The sequence below is a fragment of the Rhinolophus ferrumequinum genome, chromosome 22, assembly GCF_004115265.2.
Source record: "Rhinolophus ferrumequinum isolate MPI-CBG mRhiFer1 chromosome 22, mRhiFer1_v1.p, whole genome shotgun sequence".
Taxonomy (NCBI): domain Eukaryota; kingdom Metazoa; phylum Chordata; class Mammalia; order Chiroptera; family Rhinolophidae; genus Rhinolophus; species Rhinolophus ferrumequinum.
In genome coordinates, this window is record NC_046305.1 from 23189563 (window position 1) to 23217063 (window position 27501).

At 50.8% G+C, this 27501-nt stretch overlaps 1 protein-coding gene across 2 annotated transcripts in view; it reads left to right on the forward strand.

Annotated features, from left to right (window-relative positions):
• Positions 1-769: 769 nt before the first annotated feature.
• PLXNA2 (plexin A2) overlaps positions 770-27501 on the forward strand; it is a 207363-nt gene continuing 180631 nt past the window's right edge. Inside the window, exons 1-2 of one of the 2 annotated variants that reach the window (XR_004421527.1) lie at positions 770-1422; positions 25788-27052. Coding sequence is in view for 1 of the 2 variants with exons in the window: in XM_033092346.1 (XP_032948237.1) it covers positions 25865-27052 (1188 nt within the window). In the remaining variant the exon portion in view is untranslated. The remainder of the gene's footprint in view (positions 1423-25787; positions 27053-27501) is intronic. The other variant, XM_033092346.1, reaches the window with a different exon arrangement.

Genomic DNA, 27501 nt, shown 5'->3' on the forward strand with positions numbered 1-27501 from the left:
CTCTCTGATTCCCCTGCCAGGCAGGCTCCCTGGGTCTAGATATAGAAGGCTCCTCTCTAGTCTCCACCGCTTGCTAGAGGCCCAGGATCCCCAACAGAACTGGAAGCGTGAGATTCCGAGCAAGGCTTATCTTTGCATTATAAAAATAATAATTAATAAAACAACTTCAAACCTCATTTGACAGCTTGTTGGCTTTCTGAAATTCACCAGCAGAAGAAATCTGCTCGCACCGGTTCTGAGACCCCCGTGTCGACCTCATCAGGCAAGGCGGTTTCATCCCCCACTCGCCTCACACTCAAATTAAAGATGAAGAGGGAGGTTGCAGGATGTACGCGGTGGCAGGTGATGCTAAGGGTGGGGGAGCCCACGTCCCCACTACCCTCATCCCCCTCTGCGTGGGTCCTGAGCTCCCCGCCCCAGGTCTAAGCCCGCTGGGTTCCCCAGGCCTCCACCTGAATCCCGGCAAGGTTTTCGTTGCCTCCTTGCCACTTAAGGTGGCTGGTGGGACCGGGCTGAGCTGGGCGCAGGGTGGGCAGAGGGGCGGCCTCCGGATGCCAAACGTGCTTCTCCTTTGTTGACAGCTGAAGAAGGAGGAAGTCGGGGCGGGAGGGGGAGGGGGCAGGGGGCCGGCTGCGGCGGGCGGTGCCAGCGGCGGGCGCGGCCCCAGCGCGGCGGGTGCGGCTGGCAGGGAGGGGGTTAAAGCGCGCGGCCTCTATGATAATGAGCTGCCTGATAATATAGGGAGGGAGGCCAGCGCGGAGGGCTTCGCCGCCGCCGCCACCGCGGGAGCCGGAGCTGCCGGGCTGAGCGGCGTCCGCGCCAGGCTGGAGCGGGAGGGCGGCTGGGCGCAGTTGCTGGGAATTCTTCAGCCCGCAGGGCGAGCGATCAAAAGGGAGCCCCTGAGAGCTGGGGAGCAGTGGGGAGCGCGAGCGCAGCAGACCTCCCAATAGATCGAGAAAGCCGGTTCCCGGAGGAAATGGGACTGTGAGCAAACCCGGAGCGAGAAGGGAAGGAAACGCCGGTATTGCTGATGTCAGAGGAGCCCGGAAAGTCGAGCTGGAAAAATCTGAAGACAGCCAGGGCTCTGCTGCTTCCCCAGGAGAGACACCGCCAGCCACCCCCACGCCCCCTCGGTGCCTCTCGGATCCCCCCGTGAGCCGGCGACAGCGCCCGGCGGGTCTGCTGCGGGGCGACAGGGAACGGAGGAACGCGCGGACCGGAGACCGAGTGGCCACTTCAGGAATACAGATAAGTAGCTGGTGGCTTGACGTGGATTTTAATGAATTTGGACTCCATGTGGATGTGGTCGTCCCCGTGATTTCGAGCTGCGGGCTACGAGAGAGGCAGCGCGCCGCCCTCGGCAGCCGGCGGCCGAGGCGGACCGACCAGGGACACAAGGACAGACGGACGTCGCCGAGCTGGGTAAGCGGCACTCGAGTCGCAGGCGCCCTCAGTCCTCTCCCCAGACGCGCGCACTCCCCGCGGCGGCTCCTCCCGCGCCCGCTTCACCCGGGTCCAAACCCTTAGCTCCCGGGCTCGGCTGCGGCGGGCGAGTCCCCGCTCGGGCTCGGCCACTTTCGCGGCGGAACTCGGAGCCGCTGCCCTCCGGGGCTTCCCCGCCAGCCACCGGCTTCCCATCCAGAGGCTGCGGGCGGCAGCGGCGCTCCGCGGCGCGCCTCCTCCAGGCACCTGCCGGCGCTCTGCGGCTTTGGGGAGCACCGGAGCGGCGGGGCTGTCCGGAGAGCTGGAGCCCAAAGCGGGCCTTGGTGGCACGAGCAAGAGAGCCCAAGGCCACTGTGACCAGCGCTCATTTTGGGGGCGTTCCCTTCAGTGCTGGAGTCCCCGGCGGCCTCTGGCAGTTCCTTCGGATCAGGGGACTTGGGAATGCTGCACGGGTTCCATAGGCTCTGGGAGCGAGTCCAGGGCGCTGAATGGGGAGAAGTGCTGCCATGCCCCCTCTGTGCGCCCTCGTGGTCCACAACCATCAGCACCTTCCCCTGGTTTAAGCAGCACGAGAGGGTTGGGTGCTGAAGTGAGAGCTTGCCCAGGGTCCCAGAGGTGTCTTCTGACCATTTGAGAATACTTCGTCCATGGGCACCTTCTTGCCCCACCCCACAAGTCATGTAAGGAACTTAGAAAATTCTAGCCCTTTTGATCCATCCCACAGGCAGTCTCTATAAATGTTAATAGTGGGCTGGATGGCCAAATAGTCGCCAGAAACTGTCCAGGTCCTAGAAAAATGTCCACTTGTTTGGCATGACCCTTGACCTAGGAGGATACCTACTCAAACTCAGGTCCAGAGAGATAGAAATAAGGGGGTGGGGCAGAGTTGGGTAAAAGCCTTGGGGTTCTGGGTCAGTTAAACATCTAGAAATGAGAGCCCCCTGAAGTGGGCAATAAAAATATGGCCAGGTCTCCTGTAGGGATCTGAAATCCTGGAATAACGGTGACATACCAGCAGTGGGTAGGCAAGGGACCTAAGGCAGGACCAGTCTGAGGGAGTGGAGCTGCCAGCTGGAGCTTGAGGCAGTGGCTTAGGAGCTTGGAGGAACCTGCAGGAATTTGAAGACACATTCTCTTCCTTCTGTTCTTGAGCACAGTGGGTGAGGTTTGTGGAGTATCGGGGCTGGGCTGGACATTTTGGGAATAGAGTCGGTTTCAGCTCTTCCCTTCCCATAGCAGGCCTTTCTCATATCTTGAAACTTCATGCTTCCCTCAGAGCAAGCTGTGTATTCTGGGGCCTTCAACAGAGCGACAGAGCCTGGGGAAGAGATGGCTCTGGCTGGAGGAATTCAGCTATTCCTAATTGAAATGCACAAGTTTTGTACACTCACCCCAGAAAGCTCCCGAAGTTGCTAGCACCCAGCCTTCTTCTCTTCTGACCTCCTGGCTAGAAAAGAAAAGAATTCATTAACTTCCCCCCTCACCTCACAATGAGACATTTGAACTAATTACCTGTGATCTCTCCTCCTTGGCCTGGGGGATGTGCGTGGGGGGAGAGGAGACAGGGGAGAGAACGAAAGAAATGGAGAGAGCATCTGTCATGATAACCTAGTGAGGTTGTTTTTCTTTTCCCTTCTTCCACCTGGCACCTCCGCCTGTCACCCTAACCCTTCCTCACCCTGGAACTTGCCCTCACTTGCTAGCATTAGCTAAAAGAGTCCCTCCCCTCCATCCCCCAGCCAACCCTGTTCAGGGTCCCGCTGATAAAGGGAAGGCAGTACAGACAGCCTTTCTGCTCCCTCACTGTCCTCAGCAAATTGCATTTGTATGGGGCAGACGGGCTCGCAAAGCAGCTAAATAGAAATGACATTTGGAGCCAGGTGCAGTGGACATGGTGCTGAGGAGCAGAAGAGTCAACATGGTAAAGTCCCTAAAGGTCTCCTCTGCCCAGGGACCCCAAGTCTGGCAAAGGAAACCCACTTGGCCCTTTCTTTGACAGGACATAAGGACCTGGGTCCCTTATAGCCTGGAGCAGGGTAGCGGGGGCTGGTTGGCATTTCAGCCCAAGTGTGAGTGAAGAGTAAATGGTGGTGTCGCATGTCCATCACCTGAAAGAGACCATGTCATTACAAGGTTGGTGGCCCCCTTTCAGAGCTGGCCTGAATACCGACCCCTGCCTGCAAAGCACCAGGGGACATTCACCCTCCAACCCTCTTGACCATCATAAGCTGCAGGTGTGGGAAATGTAAAAGTTCACCATCAGTTTTACTGGAGTCTGCACTTAAAATAAGGTTAAAAAAGAAAACCTTCAAAGAACAGCTACTTCTCTGTTAGGTCCGTTTCCCATTTACAAACACTTCTGATCATTCCGTTGATCTTTATTTCAAGGGCATGTTACAAGAAAACACATGTGAGCGGGAGGGAACAGTGACACAGTTAAATATATACTGGGCAGCAGCTGGCAGCAGCCAAACTCACCCGTTCAGGTAGTATGAAATATTTATGGTGCTGGAGTTGTCACTGTTTAGGGTTTTATAGTCTCTCTCGTGACTCCTTTTCTAAGGCTGCCTCCCCAAGATATGGGGTTTGGTGTGGGGGAAAGCAATTCCTGTCTCCAGCAGCAGCACCCTCCCCTCCAGCTGTCTTTCTGCGTTGCCACACAGCTGTCTCCACACACACAGATTGGGGCCCAATATACTTCTGTCCATCACGGCAAACCAGGGAGGCTATGAGGCCCCCATCCACCCCCATTCTGATCATAAAGAGACTGGAGCATTGTGTTATAGTCTGTTAACTACAAATAATTCAGGACTGTCCACAGGGAAACTGGCTTTGAGGTGCTGTAGTTTTACAGTTCAAGTACACACCCCCATCACTACCACCTCTGCCCAGGGGCAGTCTGTAATCAATTCATTACATGGGACTCTTCTGTTTCTCCCCTGCACATATGCTCAGTTCAAGCAATGATGAATGGAACCAATCCCCTCTGGGAAACAGTTTTTTTACTTAGTTACAAAGATTTCATGCCCAGTTAGAGTAAATAAGAGTGGGTATGTGTCCACTTCTTTTTTTGGTCATTTCTAAAGGTGAGCCCCGTGGAGACAGAGAGAAAGAGAGTTCTTCCAGGGGTCAGACAGCTGGTCCCAAGGGCCCAAGAGGGATGGATGGTCAGAACAGCCCCCTCCCCCTTGGCTTTGCCCTCAGGCACTCAAGGGCCCCTTCCCTGGCATGGGGCATATGGAACTTCTTTATCTAGCTCCACACTGTTCCATCTGGAACTGAGGGCAGAAATAGAGGCGAGAAAGTTCTTTGTTGGGGAGCAGGGTCCCTACTGGGTAAGAGTGTAAAGAGAAGAGAGGAAGGGAGGGTGAGAGCTGAGAAAAAAGGCTTAAGCCTGAGCAGTGCAAAAGTCCCCTGCTCTCACAGTTGCTTAACCATTAACCCCTCGCCCTGCCCTGGCTGTATCTCTCACTGGGTGAAAGGATATATCTCAGTAACTCCGGGGACCAGCAGGTGTTCCCAGTGTCCTCCTGTCGCCCCAGCAGAATTTTCTCTGTTTCCCCTCCCCTGCTTCTGCCCCAGGCTTAGTCCTGGCCCCCACTCGCCCTTTTCTCTCCCTCTTCCCTGGCACCAACACCCTCTTCCCACCTCCTGCCAGCTGTCCCTTCACCCTGGCTGTGCCAGTTGTTTGCATGGCAGGATGCATGGCAGAGGCCGGGAAACAGGCAGGACAGTGGGGAGAATTGATTGAGGAAAGGGAGCTGGTTTCACACTGGACTCCAAAGCAAGAGTTCCAAGCTCAGCTTCTAAACATCTTCAACCATACATACAACCAAGGAGGCCAGGTTGGCTTGAGGAATGAAGGTAGGGAAGGTAGTTTTTGCCAAAGTTCCATTCTCCTCCAGGAACTCGCAGTTTCCCTAGCGCTTCTCACTGTGGGTCTGGCTTGTGGGTCCCTGCTTTAGCCCTCTGAGGTGAAGCCATTTGATCCAAAGCCTTGTCGAAGCCTTTCCAGCTCATCAGACCCGGCATCCTGAACTTCAGAAACAAACAGCAGATGGGCCAAAGATCCAAGATACTAGAGCCCCATGCACATGGAAAGACCCAAGTCACCATGTAGAAACAGTCACAGATAAACAGAGAAAGGCAGCATGACAGAAGAGGAAGATAAAGACAGAGAGAATAGAATGACAGTGTGCATGGGGCGGACATTGCTGAGCGCTAACAGGAAAGCAAGTGGAAAAGACCCTTCCAGGCAGACGGGGCATCTTCTCAGTCTTAAGACCCAGGCAAGGAGAGGCTCCTCTGGGCTGAACTAGCAGGTTATCTCCACTAGAGGGGGCTCTTAAAAGCCAAGCTAGGCCCTAAACAGTGGCTTTTGTGCATTTTTTTTTTAAGAGAAGAAAAAAAATAGACGGAGATATATTAGAAACTCCCAGCTGTCATTACCCAGAGACCACAACTGGTAGGGTCCTATTGCCAGTGGGACGTTTAGGCTCTGTCTGGTCACAGAGGAGCGGAAAGACGCCTGCAGCATTAAGCAGAAGGTGCCCCAGGGCTGTCAGTGAGCAGCTCAGGGAGAGGCCAGCCCACAGGATGCTTCTGGGGTGGGAGGCGGGGAGGGGGATGCCTTCCCAAGTTAGCAGGCAGTTCTGTCGCCTGGCTGGCGGTCCAACAGGCTCTTGCCTTTATCAGCAGAAGTTTTTGGCCCATCCCCAAGGCGCTTTCACATGCCTTCCCTTCTTCCAGGTCCCTAAGTGTGGACTTTCGAAACACTCTCAGGTGGTGGCAAGACTGGTCATGAGGAGGCTTTTGAAAAAAGACCTTTCAGGAACTGAAGGCATGTCAAGGTTGTATCTCTGATGTAATCTTTGTCTTCATTTCTTTCTGTGGGAGCCTGTCTCTGAATTATAATCCCCCCTTTCATTTCAGCAGAGGGCAATATGGAGAGAAAGCAGTGTCCAGAGGCTTTTCTCACGTAAGGAGATAATAACTGTCTAAGAGGGGTATGGAAAAATATTGAAGTTTTGGTATGGGCAGAGGGCCAAAAAGTAGCATCTCTTCAGATCTGATACCAACGCTTGATAGTTAATCTTGGCTTCACCTTGGCTCAAATTTACCTGGGTCAAGGCAGGAGGGAAAGGAGGAAAAAGAGAAGAAAACAGAAAAAACAAGATAAATGTATCGTTATGAAAGTTTAATCCTGCTTTCCCTTGGTTAAAATTACTTTCGGTATGAGAGATAAAAGGCAGTCGAGTTGCCCTTGGAAAGTTCAACTTGTCTTTGAGAAGCAAGGGGGAGGGATCCTAGGGCTCAGAGTGAATAGCCTGTGAGTGAACCTTTCTAGTCTGTGCCCCCCACTCTCCCTCCAACACACACTGTTCTCTCTGAAGCTCTGTGAGAGGAGGACAGAGGCTTCTGACAGAGGCACCTTCAGTGCTTCTGTGCACTGTCTGGGGAATTAAATTCCTAGGCGTTCTCTCTTTGTATTTTGACAGCCTCCCTTCCTACCTTAGTTTCTTGTTTGGGGATGGAGGGTTAGAAGAACCAGGGGCAAGTAGGACAGTTGCGCATCCCCTCCAACTTGAATCTTCACATTTGCATTGTCACACCACACTTCTTGCCTTTGCAATGAACCAAATAAGAAGATGCTGAAAGCAGGAATCGGAATCCATTTCAGTTTAAACAAATAGAAATTGATCATTTATGTAGTGCTAGGAATGTAGTAGCACCTAGTACAAAGGTGGAAAAGTAATAAAGCCTACCTTCAAGAAATGTACAGTATCCTCGGGGGAGGGAGAACTAGCCAAGCCAAGTACCCCCACAGAACTTTAGTAAACGTTTAGAATGGAGTTAGCAGTGCACTGGGGAATCAACAAGTGAGGGACAGAAGCTATTGGAAGATTCTGCTCTAGTCCGAGGAAGGTGCCCTGAGGGTGGGCCAGAAACTTCTGTGGCTGGTGAAGAAAGGCCAGGAGAGAGACTCGGTTGCGTGAGAATGTCACAGTTTCCTGTCAAGAATAACTATCTAATGCTCTCTCATTCCTCAGCCTCTGAAAACTGGCCCTAAGCATTTTTTTCTCTCATTCTGCTCCACGGATTTTAAACTGACAACACTTGGGTTGTTTTCTATTAGTCAACATCCTAGAGCAAGATCTCCAGCCCCCCACTCCCAGGGGTTTCGCATTGTATTCTATGTAAATTGCATCCCTTTCCGGTCCCCTGGAGCTGGCAGTGTGGTTCATCAGGAAATGTTATTACTCATCTGTATTCAAATCTCAGTGTCCAGAATCCTGCTGTTAAGTCACCCTCTCTTATCTGAATGAACTCATTAAATGGACGCGACAGAGATTTTTCGGATTTTACCCCTACCCCTTAGCTGAGCCAGAGAGCTCACTCCACCAGCCATTTCTGCCGTAGTGCTGTTTGCTACCTGGAGAAGGAACCAGTCTCTTAAAGTTTCTGTGCAGAAAAAAGGCAGAACAGGATTAATGGAGGGAGGTTAGGAGGAGGCAGACTTCAACTTAATTTTAAAATGGTCTATAATTCTGCAATGTGGTAAAGATGAACAAGTGGAAAGTCGTGTTCTTGCACCTTGAAGTATGAGAATCAAGTGTGGGGTGGGGGCGGCCCCTGTCCTGGAATGGACAGCACTACAGGACATGCTTGGGTTTTACGAGGACTTTCAAACCCTTGAAAGTTTGCTTTCAAGAAATATGTGGAGGTGACAGATAGATGAAAGATGATTGATAGATAGATAAATAGATAGATATCTGAAAAGGAGTTTATGCCGCCCCCATCCCCAACCCCCCAATGTTAAGAACCACTACACTCTAGTCTCTAGGGCCTTTTCCTACCCTCAGTTTTTGCTTCCTACTCTGATGGTGGAATGGGGGCTTTGGGTGAGGAACTGTAAACCCCAGAGCTTCTCCATATCTACAGGGGTAGATGACACACTCTCAGAGTAAACTAGAAAAATCCAGGGCAGGCTCAGAATGTCAGGGACACCCCGGGGTTGTCATTACTCTGCAACCATGGGCAAGTTGTTGGCCCTCTCTGAGCAGAAGGCAGGGCGGAGGGGGCACCTTCCTATAAGGGAGAGAGGCTGGAAGTTTCAGGAGAAGAGGAAGGGGTGGGTGAAACAGCCTGCCCTGCAAATGCAGGAGGGCAGGGCAGACAGAAGTGGCCAGAGGGGATGTCGCTGCTTTGAAGTGCTTTCCTGCTTCATGAAAGCGAAAGGCCTCTCTGGGCTGGATAAATATTACGTTGGCCTCTGACCTCCATCTCCCCTGACTGCTCCCCCAGCTTCCCGTTCTTTCTCCTGAGTAACAAAGATACCCCAAGGGAGCAGAGCCTGTTTTCTGAACTTGGGGATCCTGAGCGGGAACCCAGTCCAAGCCAGACAGGCAGACCACCCTCCTTCCCTGTGTTCACACAGGAGAGCCCTCTTCTCGGTCAGCAAGCTCTGCCCGGTGGTCCCCCGGTCCACATTAGTGGGTGGTGGTGTTCGCAGGAGAGAGGCAGTTAGGATTTCACAGTCCCCTGACAAGACTGGCCCCCCACCCTCGCTCAGCTGTCTAGACCATCCTGACAAGTCCCTTGGCTCTCTGGAATTAAAACCACACCACTAGGGTTTCTGTTAGGCAAACACCCCCCTGAGGTTTACCCGGAAATTAAGAAAATTCAAGTCTGCGCCCCACTCTGAGCTGTGAAGCCAGGAAGCCACACCCTCACCCTGGACAGGAGGCTTGGGTCCTACTGAGAGGGCAGAACAGATGGTCAGGAAGAGTCTGCTGTCAGAATAGGGTCCTGACACAGGAGGACAAGAGAGCCTCCCTTCACACTTGAGCTCTTCTTCTTCCTAAAAGATTTCTCACCTGTCCACCCAGTGCTCAGCCTCCATTTGCTCCCTGGTCCCAGGAGGGAGACAAATGGCGCCACAAGACACCAGGGAGACCTGCCTCCTGCCCCTCCCCAGCACCTCAGGTTCTCCATTTGCACAGTGGGAATGAATGTTTTTCAGGACTCCCGAAGTGCTCTCACTTGCCTTTGTTCCTGGAGCCAGGCATAGCAAGATGGTTAGAGGATCTGGAAAAATGACAGTTTTCGCAAACGTGCAAAACTATTCTAAAATTTAGAGCAGGAATAAAGCCAAGCGAGGGATATTTTTCTTCTCTCTCTCTCTGAATTTGTTTGGAACTTTCTGAGAAAAATAGGATTTTATTTAAAGAAGGGCTGTGTGCTAAAGGTTTATATATGTAAAACTACATGAAGGTTGAAGACGCAATGGAGACTGGAAACAGAGGGAAGCCAGTGGTGATCCTGGCACTGGGGCCGTGTGCTTGGCTCGAGGTTAGCATTTAACCAGTGGGGCTGGGATTGGAATTCTGAGTTTGCTACCCTTGTGGTTTTGGTGTCTTCAGGTTTCAGAGTAGAGATGAATGATACTGTCACAGAACTGGTAAAGTGGCATTTTTCTGGGAGTTAGCCTCCTGTGGCAGGGAAAGGGGCAGATTTCACGGGCCTCTGACTGCCTGCCTGCAATGGGCTTATATCTCAGTGCACATGGAGCTCCCAGGAGCATGGATATGGATGGGGCAGACATAGAATGAAAAACAGTAGCGGAAGCTCGGTGCCAGAGCCCAGGCTGGGTCCCGAGGCTACGGGATTAGATCCTCAGCCAATGCAGAACATAGCAGGCAGTCTGGGGAGACATATCAGCTGTCTTCTCCTAACCCAAGAAGCTCCTCCATGGCCCTCCCAGCTGAAGCACAAGAGCTTTATCCCTTGTTGGAAGTGCAGAGTGTGGGGAGGGGGCTCTCAGAGGAGAGAGTCCCTTGCACTGGAGAGCACTGTCCAAGAGCCAGCTGTGGAAAATGAGTGTGACAAGGGGCCTTCATTTTCTTTTCGGAAACATTCTTAAGAAAACAGTTTGAATTACAAAGGAAATAGGTGTTCTATGTCCAGTACCTGGGGAAAATGTTTCTGAGTATCTGACAGTAGCTTTTCCCTAGGCCACCTAATGTGAAACCCGAGTTCAAACTGGGTTCAAACTGGGGGAGTGGGTTTTCTGGAGTCACACAGCGAGTGGCCAGTCATTGCTCTGATTTTGAGGACGTTTGTTTGTTCCAGCCTTGGCGAGCACACCCTCTTGATCTGACCATTGAGCCCCTCCTCTTCCCAGTCTCTCCTTCCCTGACCTTGTGCCCAGAGATATGTCCTGGGTTGGAGCAGTGAGCAGGGCTCTCCCCCAAAGCTGACCTATCCCTTTCTCTGCCTGTCTGTGGCCATTAGGACACAGGGACTGCCTCTCTATGGCAATGGGCAGTGTGGTGTGAGAAGCCCCCTCCCCCCACTAAATAGCTTCCACCAGCTTCCCTCCATCCACAAGGAGCCTTGCTGCTTGCACAGTGAATGGCTCTGGCAAAGCCAAGCCTCCCCGCCCTCCCTGAGAGGCACTGTGGGCACTGTTTGTGTTTCGGTCTCTGTAGACTCAGCATTCACAACTTGAAGTGGGTGAGACAATGACCCCAGCAGCTGCCGGCAGACTGCTGGCTGGGAGGCTGCCGGGGAGTGTCAGGCCACCAGGGTTTGCCTACCATGCACCTGGGAGCGTTCTCAGGCAGCCATGACCGACCCACAGTGAATGAGGGGGGAATTGGGATCCAGAGGACTGATTGGCTTCCGCCCACATTTCCCAGCTTCCTCGGCCAAACTTTCCACCAGCTGTGTTATCCCTGGGGGCCTGGGGGAAAGAGTAGGATTCTGGCTCCTGAGGAAGTGGCCATTTCTCGCTGAAGACAGGAAAAGACAGAACACTTGTCCAGGTAGAGAAAAACAGGAAGCTTTCACGAGGAGGCTGCCCAGGTAGAAGAAAGGCACATTACTTGCAAGGAGATTGAACATCATTGTATGTGACTGAACAAATGTTTATTGAATATATTCTATGTGCCGAGTATCATGGGAGGGAGGCAAGTCACTCTGCTGGCTCGTGAGCTTACAATATGCCAAGGGAGGAAAGGTATGCACACAAATAATTGTCACACAAGTTAAATGTAAGTATTGCAAGACAGAAGTGAGAGAGATTAACCAGGTCCATTCAACCATGGAGAGGGCCATCTAGGGAAGGAATGAGCTGCACGTCATTTGGGGAATTCAAGCAGAGGTTGGAAGATGTCCCGCGGGTCTCAAGAAGGGATTCTGTGTGGAGCAGAAAGGTATTATAAGGGATGGCTGAGATCCCTACCCACTTCCAAATCTTCCAAACTTGAGTCTCCCTGTTTGCTGCTCAGTAAATTCAATGGAGGAAAAGCTGAGAAGTGAAGTGAAATGAAGTGTCAGGTCCTCAGCTTCTGGCCTTAATTCCTCAGTAAATAGAGCTGGTTCTCACACTTTCACCCCCCACTCCAGATTCCCCTCAGTGCAGGGTGCCAGGAAGCCTAGGCTGCGGTAAGCCCCCGTTTCCCCAGGAGCCAGAATTCTCCTCGACACATTAAAATGAGTACTCCCCCTACAAGCAGGGGCACACCCCTCTGAACTGAGACTTGGTCAGCTCTCTTCACAGCTCTAACTTCTAATCATTGTCATAAACGGGGTGGAAGCAGCTGCTCACTCCAGTCTATTATCAGCTTGGTTGGAGACAGAGAAATTTAAATGACAGTAAGATGCTTAGCAAAGAAACGAAAGTCGGTGTTAAAAATAAAGAAAACAAGACAGCTTGTTTCATCGAAATAGAAGGGTTATTAAACAGCCCTGAATTAATCAGTGATCTGCCAGGGTTGGAAATTGAAGAGCAGCATGGCCAGTGTAGCTGGGAGAAGAGTGGTGAGGGAAAGGTGGCAGCAGGTAGGAGCTGCTTGTGTTCTGGGGCTGGCTGCAGGGACTGTGGAAGTGTCACAGTCTTCAGAGGGCCAGTGGGCAGCTAGTTTCCTACCCTACAGATATAAGCAGGTTAGGTAGGGAGGGGACTTTGACACCCCAGCCTCTCCCTGCAAAATCCTTCTTCTGGACTCTTTCCATCTGCTACCACCTGCGCCACTCCTGGGACCAACGTCAGTCCTCAGCCCCTCCCCAGCCCTCCTTCCCACCAGCCAGGGCTGGACGGGAGCCAAATGGTGTTTGGGGATGGCCAGAAGCTCCCAGTCCCAGGCCCTTCCTTCTTTCACAGGGGGTCCCCAAGAACTCAACTGAGTTGAGCTCCTTACACCCCACCCCCATTCCGAAAGAGTAGTAACAGTATATCCCTGAGCGTGGCCAGCATCTTGCCTACCTGGAGGCAGAGAGGGATCACTGGAGTAAGTGATCTCTCCTTGCAGGTATCTCGTCCTGGCACCTACAACTCCAGGCAGCAGAAAAGCAGGGTGACAAGTTTAACTCCAGGAGCCCCATGTCCAAGTCCTACTTCCACATCTGGTACCTTCACCAAAATATTTCGCCTCAAATATACCTGCATTTTTCACCTGTAAAATGGTCACGCTGATGTTATTTTCTCCCTCACAGGCTTGCGGGGAGGGGTTCATTAATAGGGTAGTGTGGGCGAAATTCTTAGTAAACTGTAAAATCACTGCACAAATGCTAGTTTCTATTACAGTGAGGTCCCTTGGGGCCTCAGAACAAACCATCAAAAGAAAATTTTTGCAGAGGGCATAGAATGGGTCTGGGAAGAAGGGAGATTTGCTCCCCGACCTTAGCAGGGGTGGGGGAGGGGGCGGGGGCCAACATCTGCGAGCACATGAGCACCCATTGGGGTGTGCAACATGCTGGATCTTGAATCAATCATTCCAGGAGCATTTTTTTTTTGCTCTTTGACCTCAGCATTCTTTCTCCTCAGCCCTCCCTCCCTCCTGAGTCCCTCCTGGCTGTTTACCCTTTTCCAGACTCCTCTCTCACACCCCATTCATCATGGGGGCCAGATTCTCATTCAGGGAGTTCTTTTCATCTCACTGCCCCAGGTCCCCCCATGCTGCACTGGCCTGACTGCCTTCGCCTGGCTTTCCCTCCAGCACATTCTTCTTCCTTTGTCATCCCCTCTGATAATTGCTCCCTTCACTTTCCCTAGCAGTGGGGCTGGGGTCCCCAACTCATAGGGCCTCAGGGGCCTGAAAAGTCTCTTCTCCCCTGCAGTCTCACCCCGGGGCTGATGCCGCGCCAGTAGTTAAGGGTCTCCTGGCCAAGTGCACATGCATCTTGGCACAGACAAGCGCCTTAAGTGGACAGACCTCTGCCAAGAATGCCAACCACCCCACAGTTTCCACACGTCCTTTTTATCCAGCTCCACAGCACTTTCCCTACCCACATGTGTGACTGTGAGCTCTCCTGTTACTTAAGAGAGGCTGCCTGACAGCTCAGGATCTTTTCTGCAAGAGCTCAGAGTCTCAGACAAAGAGAAAAATAATAGAAACTGAAGGTGGGAAGGTACAGGGTGGGGACACAGCCTGCTTAAGAAGCTTCCTCATGAAAAGGAGTTACAGCTTTTTATTCAAAGGCTGGATGTTGGTTCAGAAAAGCACCAGAGAGAAGGAGAGGGAGGAAAAGATGAGGGAAAGGAGTGTCATTGACATGCTGGCCAAACCCAGTATGGGAAGAGCCCAAAGGATGTGGAGCTCTAGCTGGCTGTTCTAGCATCTCCTCCTCCTCCTCATATGGGGCAGCTTTTCTCTTTTGTCCTTTCCTCCCTCTTTCCTGCCAAGGATACCAGGATGAATCACCAAGAGCAGCAGAAGTGGCCCTTAAATCACCCTCAAGGCTGTGAGAGAAGCTGAGAGGGTGGGTAATCTGGACAGCGTGGGGCCGAAGGGTCTGTGGAGAATGGCTGCTAGAGACCAGCAGCACCCAGTTCCTTCCGAGAAACCAGGGTTTGGGGAGCTGGGTGCTGGGTCACCACACTGTCCCGCACAAGAATCACCCCTCTCCTGGCTGAAACAGCCCTCGGCCTTCATTGCCATCATACAGGGCAGCCATCGCTGCCAAGGAGATGATGCCCTGTTCAGTGTTTCTCCAAAAACAGAAATGAGAGTAACTGGTATTTGTTCAGAGCTGTCGAGTTTACTAAAACACTTTCATATCCACTATCTTATTGATTCACACCACAGCCCTGTAAAGTATTCTTTTATAGCTGAGGAAACTGAGGCTCTGAAAGGTTAAATACTATGTTCAAGTTCACTGAACAAGGAAGTGATAGAGCAAGACTTGAACCCAGGTCTTTATCAAACCCCATGGTCTTCTTTCTGCACCCGCTGCCTGGCTACATGCACCACAGTGAGTCTGGCCTCCTGTGGAAGAGCCCTGTTCTGAAACTTTCCTAGGGACTCTCACCCCACCCCACTCTGCTCTTGATCACTTCATGTTGTCAACTGACCATTTATTACTATATACGTTTCATGCGGTCTATGAGATTATACGATTTGTGGCTTTGGAGCTGTCCTTCCAAGACCTTGCCCGCACAAGCCCTGTCTGCATTTGGGCACTCTACAGAGGCAGAGCTGGTATCTTCCCGTTCTTCTTCATCCTCCTCCCCACCTCATCCACGAGTTAATGACATTTGTTCTTCATCCAGTGGGTTCAAGATGATCCTTCCCAAACGCTTCACTCCCTTATTCACTGCCGCCGAAAGATCAGTTACTGAGCCAAATGTGGTAGTTCAAACCACTGTCTTAGGGCAGCTTAGCCGCTGAGTATCCCAACTCCCCTCCTCTTTGCGCCCATGGTTCCCACGAAGCACAGACTGAATGCAAGGCCCTGGGCTAGCCCTGCAGGCCATGCTGAAGAGCCGGAGGTATTGTGCCCGCCCTCCAAGAGCCCCAACACAATGGAGGGATAGGACATAGTCATATAACATAGGAGAGCCAGCACTGCAATGCAGTATGTGCTAAAAACAGCACTTTCTAATTGACTTTGGAGAAGAAATGTGTGATTGGGGGCGGGGAAGTTCTAGAGGCTTCATGAGGTTTTGAAAGACGGACAGGGTTTGGATAGGCAAAGAAGAAAGTGGAGATGGGCATTCTGGGGAGAGGGGACCACAGAGGTAAAACTGTGCAAGGTTTTCTGGGGACTCAACAGTTTGTTGGGAGTGGAGTCACTCGGGGAGAGATGGGAATGAAGATGGAAGAGCCGTCTTGGAAAGGACTTGAACTAGGGTGCTTAGCAGTCAGGCTTTGAGTCTATCCGGGCAACAAAAGGTGTTTCCACAGGTGGATATCACACTCTGGCCATGTGCCTGGCAAAGTTAGACAAGGAGTCTGAAGCACAAGAAATGAAGCAGGCACAGCTACAGCTGAATCTTAGCTTCCAGGGACTTTTATTCAGGTCTGTCTCAGCCAACAGTCTCTGTAACAGTCGTACATGCACCATTTTCAGGGAGGCAGCACCAGGCTTGCTGGTAAAGAGACCCACTCTTTTGAACTTTGGGGAAACCTGACTTCTAGAAATGAACAGTGTTAAAATATGCACCTTGATCTAGCACTAATGGCCACTTTTCCTGACGAGAGGATGAAGCAACAAGGATGGGGAGTACTCCTTGTGCCTAGAGTGCTTCAGTGGGCGGTCCTGGGAGCCACGGGGGCAGAAAGACAAGAGGGTGTGCAAAAGAAAAAGGAAGTGCTCTCACCAGGGGACTTCTGGGGGATATTAAAAATTGTCTTCAAGAGAAGAAAGATGCATACAGCTTCCCGGAAAGTAAGTGGAGTTTAGGGCCAGTCCATTGCCTGAGAGCTGAGATGAATGCCTGGTGTTTTGTTTGAATTCCCCCCACCTCATTTTTTCTCCCGTTCCCTCTCACTGCTGTGAATTGGAGCTGTGTCATTATTCTTTGAAAACATTACGTGGTTAATGGCAGCATGATATGCCATTATGTGGAGTAACTGTAATTTATTTAACCATTTACTTGGGCACTTCCTATCCTGGGTCCTGCTCTCCTGCTGTTTCTGCCTCAGAGTCCCTGGCTGTGCCGTGGATAATAAGGAGGGGTGAGAAGGCAGGACATACATTTCCAGTCTCCCTGGAAGGGTTGTTTGGAATGTCTCTGAAAGGTGACTGCCAGCTAGCAACCCTCTTGCCACAAAACACCCCTGGATTCCACCTTGTAACACATAACTCCACCTACACCAGCTCCACCCCCAGCCCTGTTCCATTACCAAAATGGGAGCCTCAAGTTTTGACCTTTAAAATAAAGTACTTGCCAAATCTAATTTAACATTCTAGTGAGTCTTTCCAGACCAGAGATAAGAGGGTTTGGTTGAAAAATAAACGCTAAATAGCTAAGGCAAGGTGGAATAGTAAGCATGCGCATCAGAAAGCTCTGCTTCCTAGTGCAAGCAGAACTAGTCTAGTTATAGACTAGTTGATAACTAGTCAAGTTATCGACCTTCCTGAGATTCTGTTTTCCATCTGTGAAATGGGGAGAATAATACTCATTTTGCAAGATAATCAAAAAAATTTTCATTGCATATGCACAGAATCTAGTACAGCATGCCGTGTAGCAGGTAGTTAATTAGTAATAATAGCTGCTCCTCTTTATTATTGTTGTTATAAAAACAAATGGGAGTTGCTCTTACCCTGTTTCCCCGAAAATAAGACCAAGCCGGACAATCAGCTCTCATGTGTCTTTTGGAGCAAAAATTAATATAAGATTAGTTTTATTTTACTATAAGACCAAGTCTTATATAATATGATATATGATATGATATGATATGATATGATATGATATGATATGATATGATACGATATGATATAATTTTTGCTCCAAAAGACGCCTTAGAGCTGATTGTCCGGCTCGGTCTTATTTTCAGGAAACACAATATTATGCTACTCATTGCCCTTAGGCGTGTGAGTGTGAAGTCTCCGAACACGAATTTAGACTCGACTTAGCAAAGCTATATCCCCACTTTTACTCCTTTGCCTGCTTTTGGAAGGAACCTGAGACTTCCTTTTTCTGGCCTTGAATCCCACAGTGCCTACCCGAACAGCAACCTCCCTACTAGGATGGTTTAAGCAGGGTCCACTTTAGAGTCAGAGGAGAACTGGGGTGACTTCTCTGAGCCCCCATAGTGCCTAGGGCAGGCTCACTCCCAGGGTCTACTGCTCCTAGCCTCAGAGCCCTGCTAATCTGCAAAAATTCTTTCTACCCCAGGGGTGAGGTGGCCACGGCAAGGTGGCACTCCTCCCTGGCTGTCCCCCAGAGGGGGTTGAAGAGGGCAGAGCCCACATGGGTGGGGGGCGGAGAGTATGCGGGGAGGCAGCTTCTTGAAATTGATTGCTCTTGTACTTTAGTTTATACCATGGGCTTTCTCAGCATTGCCCGGGTAGCGACCTTTAGATAATAAAGGGAATTCTGGGAGATTTCTGACAGGGCCATGACATATGGGGTAGGTCTGCAGGGTCAGGCGTGTATCTCCCTGCTCCTGGCCCCAGGGTAATGAATTGTGTTTTGACTTTGCAAAGCCAGCCTAGCCAGCGCCCCCTCCCCTTCGCAACCCCTCAAGGGAGTAAGTGTCTTTGGAACCCTTCATAATTCAGGGAGACAACTCCAAACTTTTACGGCCTGTGAGAGCAAAGGACAAACACTGGATGTTTTGCTAAGGCCCTGGGAGAGCTGGTAGTGTTTCCAGGGTTCGATCAGAGCCCACTGGGAGACCTGGGGGGAAAGCAGCAGAGAACCATCCCTAGTCTGAAAAGGCAGGGTTTCCCGGGACAGGCAGGAGTGGGAGCTGCATGGGATTGGAGGGAGGTCACTCCCTGGGAGTCACAAAATATCCCATAAGGTTCTTGGGGTGTGACAAGTGACACACTGACTCTTCTGGGCAGGAGCAGAAGAACCGGGTGGAGGGGGCCAAAAGGCCAGGGACCACTCTGCAGGAAAAGCCCAACATTAATCCCCTGGGGATAAAGCTGGGAGAGACAGCAAGTGGATCCTCTGGGCTGAGCTGTGCTGCCTTCAGTCCTCACAGAGGTATTAGAAGATCTTCCTCTTCAAGTGTGTTGGCCCCAGGATGGCTCATACCCACCCACCCCCTCGATACAAGCATGCGTGCTTGCGCATGCAACCCCACACACCCCTTTTCTCTAAAAGAACAATCCCTGAGCCAAGATACTAAAGTACATTACTCCTCCCTGCTAGGTTAGTCTGCAAGGGTTGCTTGAACAAAGTACCACAAACTGAGTGGCTTAAATAACAGAAATGTATTGTCTCACAGTTCTGGAGGCCAGAAGTCAAGGTGTCGGCAGGTTGGTTCCTTCTGAGGGCCATGAAGGAAGGATCAGTCCCAGGTCTCTTTCCTTGGCTTGTACATACCCTCTTCTCCCTGTGTCTCTTCTATCTGTGCCTGTCCTATCTCTGTGTCTAAATTTCCTAATCCAACAGTCAGTTGGATTAGGGTCTTTCCTAATGACTTCATTTTAAGTTGATTACCTCTTTAAGACCCTATCTCCAAATACAGCCACATTCTGAGGTACTAGGGGTTAGGACTTCAACATATAAATTTTGGGGGACACAATTCAATCTATAACACCTGCCATCCTGCCTTTCTTGCCAACATCTAGCCCCTGCACTTTACCCTGTCACCCTGTCTGCCCACCATGCCATTTGGGAGGTAGAGTCCATCACTGTCATGTGCTCACGTGGAATGCAAGGGCCTATTGCCAGACTACAGAGCCACACACAGCTCTGGTCACACAGCCTCTTACTGCGTCACCACCTGGAATATGGGTTCTTCCCTCACTGCTGAGTGGACTGTTAGAAACTTCCTGAGTTTTCTTTGCTTACTCATTGGTCATTGGAGAGTGGATCTGGTTTATCCACTTGTGTGAAAGGAATTACATAGAAAGACAAGCGGGGGAGCTCTCTTCTCAGGATGAAAGTGACTGGATAGAAATTGTCACCAAAAGTTCTGTTGACACACACTGGGGCAGGGGACAGGGGAGCACAGTATCATCTGCTTCACCTTCTCAGGGAAGGATGCCAAGAGGGCATGTAGACAGATGCCTGTTTGTTTTCCTTCTCTGTCTCCCCTCACCTTCCTTCTCTCTCGCTCTGGGGCGAGGTGTAGCCACTTAGCTTCACATAACAGCACAGAGTCTGGGGAAAAATGACATTCGATTAATGAAGCAAATGCAGCTGGTATAGCAGTGACATCTAAATTGTTCCTTTGGTCCCGTTATTTTCCGTAAGAAATTCCCCCTCTCCCACCCCCACCCCCTTTTCCGTTTAAATCGTGTGCATAAAATACGCTAATAACAATCTTTGGTGTCTGTGCATGAGTGACAGCTGAAATAAGAAAAAGACTAATGGTACCTCCCGCAGCCCCGTCACATGGGGATTAAATGAGTCTCTCCCCCTCCCTGCTCACCACCCCTCTCCCCTACTCTCTCCTCTCTCTCCTGGTCTCTTCTCAATGAGAATCATGGGCATTTGAATAATAATATTATAGACACCATCAGGGTGACAGTGGGAAAAAATTCAGCTCAAACCCATGATTATTCCTTCAATCTAATAATTATTTAAATACCAGATAACTCCTTTCACTCTAATTGAGCCTTTCAGCTGCCAGCATTCCCCAAGGCCTTTGCTTTCGCCCTCTCGCTCACCTTGTGCTACCAACGTGCCTGGACTACCTCTGAGGTCGGTGTTAGACAGTGACGCCTAGAATGTTTGCATGTACGACCGCACAAATGACATTAAGTTGGCTCCTTCAGGGTCACTCCCCCCACAGGGAACAAGCTGGGCCCCACAATCTCACATTTAGTCATTTTATCCTCGTAGACTTTAATTCATAGAAATCTTATGCCAAAAGGAGCCCTCTGAGGTCATTGGGACCAATCCCCTGCCTCTGGGTAAACTTTTTCCTGGACAGCTGTCAGGAAAATTCACTGTCAGAAAACTTCGTAATCTCCTTGGCAGTGTGCCCCAGGGATCATCTCTGGATAGGATGCCCCCCTCCACTTTAACATCTAACTTTAGCCCCTTCTGCTACATACAGTTCTAACTCTTTGGGAAGAAGAGACTTCCTGTGATTAAACTCCATCTGATCTGTCTGTGAGGCTGTCTATAACCCAGAGGGATGTGGCACAGGACACCGTGGCCCCCAAGTCACAACGTAAGTGCCATACTTGTGTGTGACTACTACCTGGGCCTGCCTTGGGCCTGGAGTATGTCAGAGGTCATTCTCCGTACCACAGATGGAAGCCATTCTTAGAGTGCCTCTCTGCCTCTTAATCTCCTGCCTCCTTGAGTCTGCCTTGCAGACCTCCTCTTTGTCCAGGCCCAGAGCCAGGCTCAGTTCTGCCCATCATGGGGCCACCTCCATCAAAACACCTTCTTTCCCAAAACAGGGCAACCTCAAGGCAGAACATAAGTGATTCCCAGGACCTTTTCGCCTAGGCAGAGGAAACACTAGACTTTTTGCAGAGCTCTGATTGCAGCCTGACTCGTTTTGAGTGACCTTGGACAATTCATTTCCTTTCCACAGATTTTGGTTTCTTCATCTAAATAGAAGTCATAGATTGCAGTAATCGTATAATCTTCTTCATCATTGGCCCTGAATTGCTGCTTTAAAGGTGCTGCTAATTGGAAAAGATAGTTGGGGGAGAGGACGAACCTCCCTCCCTCCACCATGCGGGAGGATGGAGGTAGGGTGAATTCCAAATGCGGCTGCTCACTCCTTCTCTGACTTCATAGCCCTTGTCGCCATGCCTCCTTTTTCTCTGTCACCATGTGGTTCCTTGGGATCCTGGCTGTGTAAGCCACCTAGTAGGTGCAGTCATAATAACAGGTACCTTCTACTGCTGTTATGAAAAATATCATAGCCAGGTTGGTGCTGGTGACAGTGCAGGTGGTAATGAGGAGGGTGGTGACAGTGATGACGGAAAGGAACAGTGCTGATGGTGGAGCTATAGATGGGCCCAAGTCTGTGAGATCTACTGTCGTGAACTTTGAATCAATTTGGCAAAATCATATCCTGACTCGAATTCCTCTTCCTACCAACTCCTTATGCAATAAGGGAGACTTAGTGAAAGCATAGAGGCATGTGCACCCGGATCTCCTGGAAAAGGCAACAAAGCAGGTCAGCAGGGTGGAGAGAATCCTGCACTGAGCTGAACTGAATGTCATTTCCTCCCTGCTTTGCCACGGAGACTGCAGCAGCTGATCAGGATGGTATTAATGCCTCCACTGGCTGTCACCAACACCTGCCTCCTGAATCCTGATCAGGGAGGGAGTGTCAGCAGGTCCTCCAAATAAAATATTTAGCGACACTTGCTTCCCAAAGAGGCAAGCATGGCCTCTGCTTGGCATCAGGAGCACTCGGAGTAAGATGTCCTGGGAGGCTCCGCCAGTAGGGTGAGAGCATCCCAGAGCCACGTGTCCTGGTTGGAGACTTGGGGTCGGGGAGAGGGAAACTGGTTGGAGAACAAAGACTAGGCAAGTTTTGGCTCTTGAGAAGGCGTGTGACAAAGTGACTTCATGGACTGGACAGATAGTGGAAAAGTGACAGAAAGAAGGAAGCATCATTAAGAGGAAACACCTGAGGTTGACATTAGAAGAAAATTGGGGTGAGGAGGAAATGTTACCTGTACAAAGTCATAGGCATACGTTCTCTGGCTTCTACCAAAGTGAGAATGGACGATCCATTCTAAAGTAAATCATGGAATGGATGGAGATAAAGAGCCGGAAATATTAAATAAATTACTATTACTAAAGATTAATGTGTTACTGAGCACTTACAAGGGGCTGGGCATTGTTCTAAGTGCTTTATATGTATTAACCGACTTCATAATAATAATTTCATGAGGCAGATGCTGGTAGTAATCCGTTTTATGTAGATAGTGAGATAGTATCACAGAATGCCTAAGGACCGTGACCAAGTTTACATAGCTGTCAGCTCTGTTTGACTCCAAGCATCTAAGTTCAGAGTTCATGCATTTAACCATTGCACCACACAGCTTCTCACCAAAGATTAAAATGGGGTGTCCATCCCCCTTCTTCGGAGCTCAAATAGGAGATTTGATGTTTGCCAGCTGGGCCCTGCTTTGCAACAGCTACCTAGTTACGTCAGCTTTGACGTGGAAAGACAGAAGCCCTCAACTTGCTCTTGAAGTCAATTTTCCGTGTGAAACCACACTCCTAACGTAGAGTGTGAACCTTCCCTGCCACCCCTGCACTGCAGGAAACCAGGCTGCCTCTTGACTCCAGTCCGCCTGTTGCTGCTACTCCTAGATGGGTGATCCTTGAGCCCCGTGGGATGCATCCACTTGGCTCATCACCAGGAACAGTCTGACCCAGAATAGACAAGATTGAGGAGTAAGAGAAAAACAGCTCAACTATAGTGGTCTGCTGAGAATTCCTGGCCTAACTGGCTTTACCAGGTAGGATGGAAGGACCTCAGCTGCTGTCTCAATCGCAGACTCTAGAAACTGAAAGAAGCAAGCCGCAAGGTATTATTTCATCTGAAAGAAGAAATCTTACCAACTGGCTAATTTAAATACCCTTTATTTTAAGATCAAGAAATAGGCTCAAAGAGATGCTAGACCAATCTAAAGCCATGCAACTTATGCGTGACCCTGGCAGGATTTGAATCCAAGGATCCCGTGGCCCCTACTCTTCCTCTTGCCCCATGACTTCATGCTGTCTAACATCCAGGCCAATTTTCCCATTTATCGTTCAACTCTTAGGATCCTGCACCTCTGCCAGCTTCCCTGGAGGCTGCAGAAAGGTTATGCTGGGACTTGTGCAGTAGTATGATAGAGACGATCACCTCTTTCCTTTGACACATTGAACCCCTTCACCAGGTCAGGGAGAGCTGGCAATCAAAGGTCTCCCCACAATGCTCATTCCCATGGAAAGAAAGAATATGAGAAAAAAGAGAAATTGGGAGCTTTGGCAGGATTCCTGAAGAGACGCCTCTTGGGGAGGCTTCAGTGAAAATAACTAGAAGTTGAGCATTCACTGTGTGCCAGCCACCAGGCTAACAGGTGTCCCTGCATTATCTCATTTACTCTCATGACAACTGAGAGGTAGGTACTGTAATTATCCCCATTCCACCAGTAAGAGAGATGAGACTTGAATTTGTCGCAAATTTGTCCCCAAACTCTGCCTAACAACAAATCCACTCATGATTCAAACTGTGTCTCAGGGGGAGGCTGGGAAGGGAGGTGAGACGGTTGATCTTAATCTCACACTGTGCCCTTTGATGTTATCTCTGCTACCAGGACCTCCAGCCACAGGCTAAACATACATGTACATGTATGTTGTGGAGAAGGCAGGAGTGTGCTGTACACAAACTGAGTGCCAGATTATCTCAGAGAGCACTAGTAAAAACGCAAAACGCTAAGCGCAGCATGGTGACAATTATAAGCCTCCATAGAGCTCCCGGTGGAAAGCACTGCCCCCAACATGAGGCCAAAGGAGCTTTCTGACTCAGTGACAGGGGCAGGCCTCTTGCAGTTCCTTCTCCAGCTGGGGAATGTGAAATTCTGTTATTTCCTTTCCGCAGCTCCTCTTGAGGAATTCACGTCCTGCTACCGGCCCCAGGACATAGCTAAAAATAAACTCTGGTTTTCAAACTGAAAGCTGTCTGTCGGAGGCTTTGCTGGTGTGCTCATGAGGCCGGAAGGGCTGTGTCGGAGTCCCCTGAGGTCAGCCGGAGCCTCACGCTGCTGTTGCCTTCCTCTTTCCAAGGAAGCCTGGGGCCTCATGAGTCACCCCAGAACTCCCGGTGGAGCCTGGTTGGAAGACAGCAGTCAGGTGGGGCCTGCCTCTGGCACCATGATGGCTATCAGGCCCAGGAGGCAAAGTTGAGGTGGAGGAAGGACAGTTTCTAAAGACACAGAGCAAAAATGGTTCAAATTCCCAAGGTGGCATCTGTTCTAATTTTAATCCAGTCCAGCCAGACTGGGGAGTGGAAAGAGATGGGACTCCTAAGCTGCCTTGGAGCCAATTCTTCATCCTTGGTCTGGCCGTGTCCATTCCTGCTGCCTCACACACCCAGAGTTCTGTCTGGACTTGTCTGAGAAGGGTGCTGGGCAATCTGTCCAGCGGGAGGAAAGATTTCTCTGCTACACGGGTCACTGCCTCCTCCTGCTGCTGCCACTGTCCCTCTCCACACTGGTCAGGAGCAGTGCTTTTAGAGTGAAGGGACAGCTCCTCTCTCCCACCCCTCTGCCCAGGAGTCTCCCAAGGTTCTCAGCACGAGCCCCACTTTGCCCATCGGAGCAGTTTCCTTGGAAAACAGAAAAGCTTTAGAGCCTGGTGGTCCAGAGGGAGGGGAAGGAGCAAAGGAGTCAGGCAGGAGCCTGACTAGGCTCTGGCAGGGCAGGCTGAGGCCCAGGGATGACTTCATGGACCCTGAAACAGTCACAAGGCCCCAGCAGTACTGGAATGAGACTGACCCTCAACGTGACTCCCTTTGCTCCTCTCCACATTTTCCAAACCCAGAACTCTTGTCCATGTGGCTAAAGCTGGACTCAGATGGCCAGTCCCCGTTCACAAAGAGGCTGACGTCCCCTGTGTCCTGCCTGCAGAGAAGCAGAAGTTGAAGTATTGTCCCCAGGACCTGGGAGGCAGTAGCTGGCATCTTCCTGTCCCAAAGAAGAGTGTGTGTGCGGTGGTGGGTGAGGGACGGGGTGCAGTGTCTACTCACCTCCCTGGGGCTGTTCAGGCTTCTGAATGGCACACGTGGGACTCCCAGGCCTATTGGCCACAGCGCATTTTACTTTTCTAACAAATTTCAACAGCTAACATCAGGGATTCTTCTTTCTAGAGAGGACAAGTCTGAGGGGCAGCGAGAAGCACTGTTTTCAGAAGTCCTTCCCCGTGGAGGACAAAGCATGAGAAAATAAGGAAACAGCCACGTGAGGGAATGAAAGTCTGAAATAAGGAATTTTATTTGTGATATCAGACTCTGGGAGTAGTTGGCCAGGAGAGGCCAAGAGAGGACCTTCCTAACAAGCGTTAAAAAAAAAAGGGAGATTTCCACCCAACCGGGAGAGGTCAGACATGACACCTGGGTGGGGAAGACTGGCTTTTAGTCCCAACACGGGAATTGACTGGCTCAGTGAACTTAAACAGTCTTTTAATCTCTCTGAGAGATAAAAACGATGTCTTAAGAGCACAGAAATAGAGATGCTTTGTAAAGTAAAAGAAAGGATTTTACAGCGTAAAGGCTGGAGACCAAAATAGATAATAGGATTCCCTGAACAACTCAAAGAGGGAGACAGTATGTTAAAAATAGAAAAACCGACATGCAGAAGGAAGAGACTCTCAGAGCTAGCCAGGGCTGGGACCCTGGGTCAAGCCATAGGATTCACTCCTCTCAGGACGTATTTTCCGTCTGACCACCCTGCCTTATGTTTTCCAGAACCATGTGAGGGCCAACCCAGGAAGGTGGTGTTGAGCGCTCAGAGGATCTGCCTCCTCATCCTCGCCCCTCTCAGCATGGAACAGAGGAGGCCCTGGCCACGGGCCACTGAGGTTGATTGCTGGTCTGTGGTCCTGCTCTTAGTGGTCTGGGTGCTGCTGGCACCCCCAGTAACCGGCATGCCTCAGTTTAGCACCTTCCACTCTGAAAACCGTGACTGGACCTTCAACCACTTGACCGTCCACCGAGGGACAGGGGCGGTGTATGTGGGGGCCATCAATCGAGTGTACAAGCTGACGGGCAACCTGACTATCCAAGTGGCTCACAAGACAGGCCCGGAAGAGGACAACAAGTCTTGTTACCCGCCCCTCATTGTGCAGCCCTGCAGCGAGGTGCTCACCCTCACCAACAACGTGAACAAGTTGCTTATCATTGACTACCCCGAGAACCGCCTGCTGGCCTGCGGGAGCCTCTACCAGGGGGTTTGCAAGCTGCTGCGGCTGGATGACCTCTTCATCCTAGTGGAGCCGTCCCACAAGAAGGAGCATTACCTGTCCAGTGTCAACAAGACAGGGACTATGTATGGGGTGATTGTGCGCTCTGAGGGGCAGGATGGCAAGCTCTTTATTGGCACCGCCGTAGACGGAAAGCAAGATTACTTCCCGACTCTGTCCAGCAGGAAGCTGCCCCGGGACCCTGAGTCTTCAGCCATGCTCGACTACGAGCTACACAGTGACTTTGTCTCTTCCCTCATCAAGATCCCCTCTGACACGCTGGCCCTGGTCTCCCACTTTGATATCTTCTACATTTATGGTTTCGCCAGTGGAGGCTTCGTCTACTTCCTCACCGTCCAACCTGAGACCCCTGAGGGTGTGGCCATCAACTCAGCTGGAGACCTCTTCTACACCTCGCGCATCGTGCGGCTCTGCAAGGATGACCCCAAGTTTCACTCGTATGTGTCCCTGCCCTTCGGCTGCACTCGCGCTGGGGTGGAATACCGTCTCCTGCAGGCTGCTTACCTGGCCAAGCCCGGAGACTCCTTGGCCCAGGCTTTCAATATCAGCAGCCAGGATGACGTGCTCTTTGCCATCTTCTCCAAAGGGCAGAAGCAGTATCACCACCCGCCCGATGACTCTGCACTCTGTGCCTTCCCCATCCGAGCCATCAACTTGCAGATAAAGGAGCGCCTGCAGTCCTGCTACCAGGGCGAAGGCAACCTGGAGCTCAACTGGCTGCTGGGGAAGGATGTCCAGTGCACCAAGGCGGTAAGGAGGGCTCACCCCGCTCATCTCCTGATCCGGAGTTCAAGCTCCGACTGTCCTGCCTGTGCCCCGGTGCACACCCTGCTCCTGGACTACCTGGGCTTGAAATGAGAGAGGTTTTCAGGTTCACCTTATCAGGTGGTGGCCAGTAACCAGAGTCTGATGTGTACCAGACACACAGAGCATGTTTGCTGATCCAACCATTGAGTCATTCCGAATACAGTGACCCTTGAACAATAGGCATTAGGCGCGATGACAACCTGCACAGTCAAAAATCAGTGTATAACTTTTTACCCCCCCCCTCCAAAACCTTAATTGATAGCCTACTGTTGACTGGAAGCCTTCTGATAACATAAACAGTCAATTAACACGTATTTTGCATGTTATATGTATCATGTACTGTATTATTATAATAAAGTAAGCTAGAGGAAAACAAATGTTATTAAGAAAAT